We start from the raw sequence: 2053 nt of genomic DNA, 5'->3' as shown, positions 1-2053 counted from the left end.
CTGCTCATCAGTGAAAGCGTAAGGCCCCAGCCAGTGCCGGCCACGTTCCTGGCAAAGCGCTTCACCAGCCCCAGGGACCCCGTCACTCTGGCCTCTCCCCTTGGTGAACAAACACCACCGCCGCACGGGGTGCACCCCTGCCTCCAGGTGCCTGTCGGCGGATGCCAGGCCTGGCAGGGCCCGGGGTCCTGCCCGTACCCCCTCCGCTGGAGCAGAGGTGGGCGCGTCCCACTGGAGAAACCGGATGGATGTCCTCTCCATCCACCCGTTCCCCACCCTCGGGGGAAAAAAACATCAAACCATTAAGGAAATCAACACGGTAAAAAGTTATACATCAGAAAGCTAACCCTAAACTTATCTGAGAGATAATATTCCTGAATAGTTGTGATCAGAGTAAAATAAAGTTTAAAAAAAAGTTACACTGTAAGGTATAAAAAGCCTGGGCGAGAAGACACTCCAGGGGCCTCGCCCGGAGGGGGCAGACCCGGCCCTGCCAACACCCCCCAGGCAGCCGGGGCAGTCCCTCGGCCAGGGGGGGCACGCTGCCCCGCCCCACGTGGGGACAAAGCGTCAGTGTCAGGAAGGGCAGGGCGCAGACACGCACCGGCGCTCGGGCTTCCTCCTGAGCGCACCCCAGCCCACCCTATCGTCTTTGGCAAATACACAGATGCAGATGCAGGAATCCGGGTGCCCGCGCCCCAGGCCTCCGCGGGCCGCCTCCCCCGGCCCTCCACCCGCCAGACGTCCGAGCGGAGGCGGGGCGGGCCAGGAGGGCAGGCTGGGTGGGCGGGTGGGTGCGGGGTCACATCTGGAGAGTGCAGGCAGGCGACATAAAGCTCACATCCTCTTCCCTCCGCAGGGTGTCTGGGTGGGGCTGGGGCGCTCCGGCCGGCGCTCACGCGTCGTACTTTTTGCCAGTCCGGTGGATGTGCTGGAAGAGGGTCATGGAGAAGGCCATGCCCAGGATCTGAAAGACATGGGGAGGGCTTCAGCGGGGCCCGGCGGCCTGGGACTCACCCGGCCCCTCGCGTCTTGGGATGCCGTGGAGACCCTGGGGCACATGGGTACAGCCACCGGTGTGCCAGGAAAAGGTTCACGGAATGAAGAAAAGCGGTTAGCAGGAAGCCACTGTGGTAACCCAGCCCAGGGCCCCACCCAGCCCCTCAGGGCTGTCTGGACAGAGGCCATCCACCCTCTGCAGGGCACGCAGCACGCCTGGTTCGGAGACTGTCGTGAGCACTGACGGCACAGGGGATGGGTCCCTAGATGGGGGCTCTCAGGGGTCGAGGTGGGGAGAGGAAGGTGGCCGAGATGATGCAAGACTCATGTAGACTGGGTGCAGTGGCTCACGCCTGTAATCCCAGAGCTCTGGGAGGCTGAGGCGAGAGGCTCGCTTGAGGCCAGGAGTTTGAGACCAGCCTGGGCCACAATCTCTACAAAAAATGTAAAAATTAGCCGAGTGTGGTGTCGCATTCCTGTAGTCCCAGCCACCTAGGAGACCATGGAGGCAAGAGTATTGCTGGAATCCATGAGTTCGAGGCTGCAGTGAGCTCTGATGGCGCCACTGTCCTCCAGCCTGGATGACACATAGAGACCCTGTCTCTCTTCAAAAAAAAAAAAAGAAAAAGACTCGGGCCAAGCCGTTCCTGCTTGGTTCTGGAATACACGACATGAAGTCTGGCTGCCGCAGACCTGTTCCACGATGGTGTGTGCTCAGGACAATGTCACTGCCTGTTTGTGTCCCTCCACTTGTGAATCCCGAAAGGGGTGGGAACCCAGAGGCGCGCCGGAGGCAGGAAGCCAGCGGTGGCCTCACGGTCACTACAGGTGGTGCACCGCGTACACCAACCATGAAGACAGTGACCAGGCGATGCTTGCGTGTGCCGACGACGGCTCTGGTGGCTCGTGGTTTGGGCAGAACAGGGGGAGCCGTGGCAGGTGGCCCCAGCCTCGGCCTGACCATGCAGCCCGAAGACGAGCCGTGCGGGTGCGGGCAGCGTCCGCTCTCCATCGGCGCTCTGCAGACTGGGCGTCCGGCCCGGCTGCGCAGCTC

At 62.3% G+C, this 2053-nt stretch overlaps 1 protein-coding gene across 1 annotated transcript in view; it reads right to left on the bottom strand.

The window, feature by feature from the left end:
* Positions 1–776: 776 nt before the first annotated feature.
* The window catches only part of TSPAN9 (tetraspanin 9), a 91132-nt gene continuing 89855 nt past the window's right edge, over positions 777–2053 (bottom strand). Inside the window, exons 6-7 of the mRNA XM_008070517.2 lie at positions 1729–1748; positions 777–986 (exon numbers count right to left, since the gene is read on the bottom strand). Coding sequence (XP_008068708.1) covers positions 896–986; positions 1729–1748 — 111 coding nt within the window. The 3' untranslated portion in view covers positions 777–895. The remainder of the gene's footprint in view (positions 987–1728; positions 1749–2053) is intronic.

This window comes from Carlito syrichta, unplaced genomic scaffold (assembly GCF_000164805.1).
Source record: "Carlito syrichta isolate Samal-C Ts95f unplaced genomic scaffold, Tarsius_syrichta-2.0.1 Scaffold313469, whole genome shotgun sequence".
In the NCBI taxonomy this organism is placed as follows: Eukaryota; Metazoa; Chordata; class Mammalia; order Primates; family Tarsiidae; genus Carlito; species Carlito syrichta.
The sequence above is the reverse complement of the archived record's forward strand: the minus strand, read 5'-3'. Positions and strand labels throughout refer to the sequence as shown.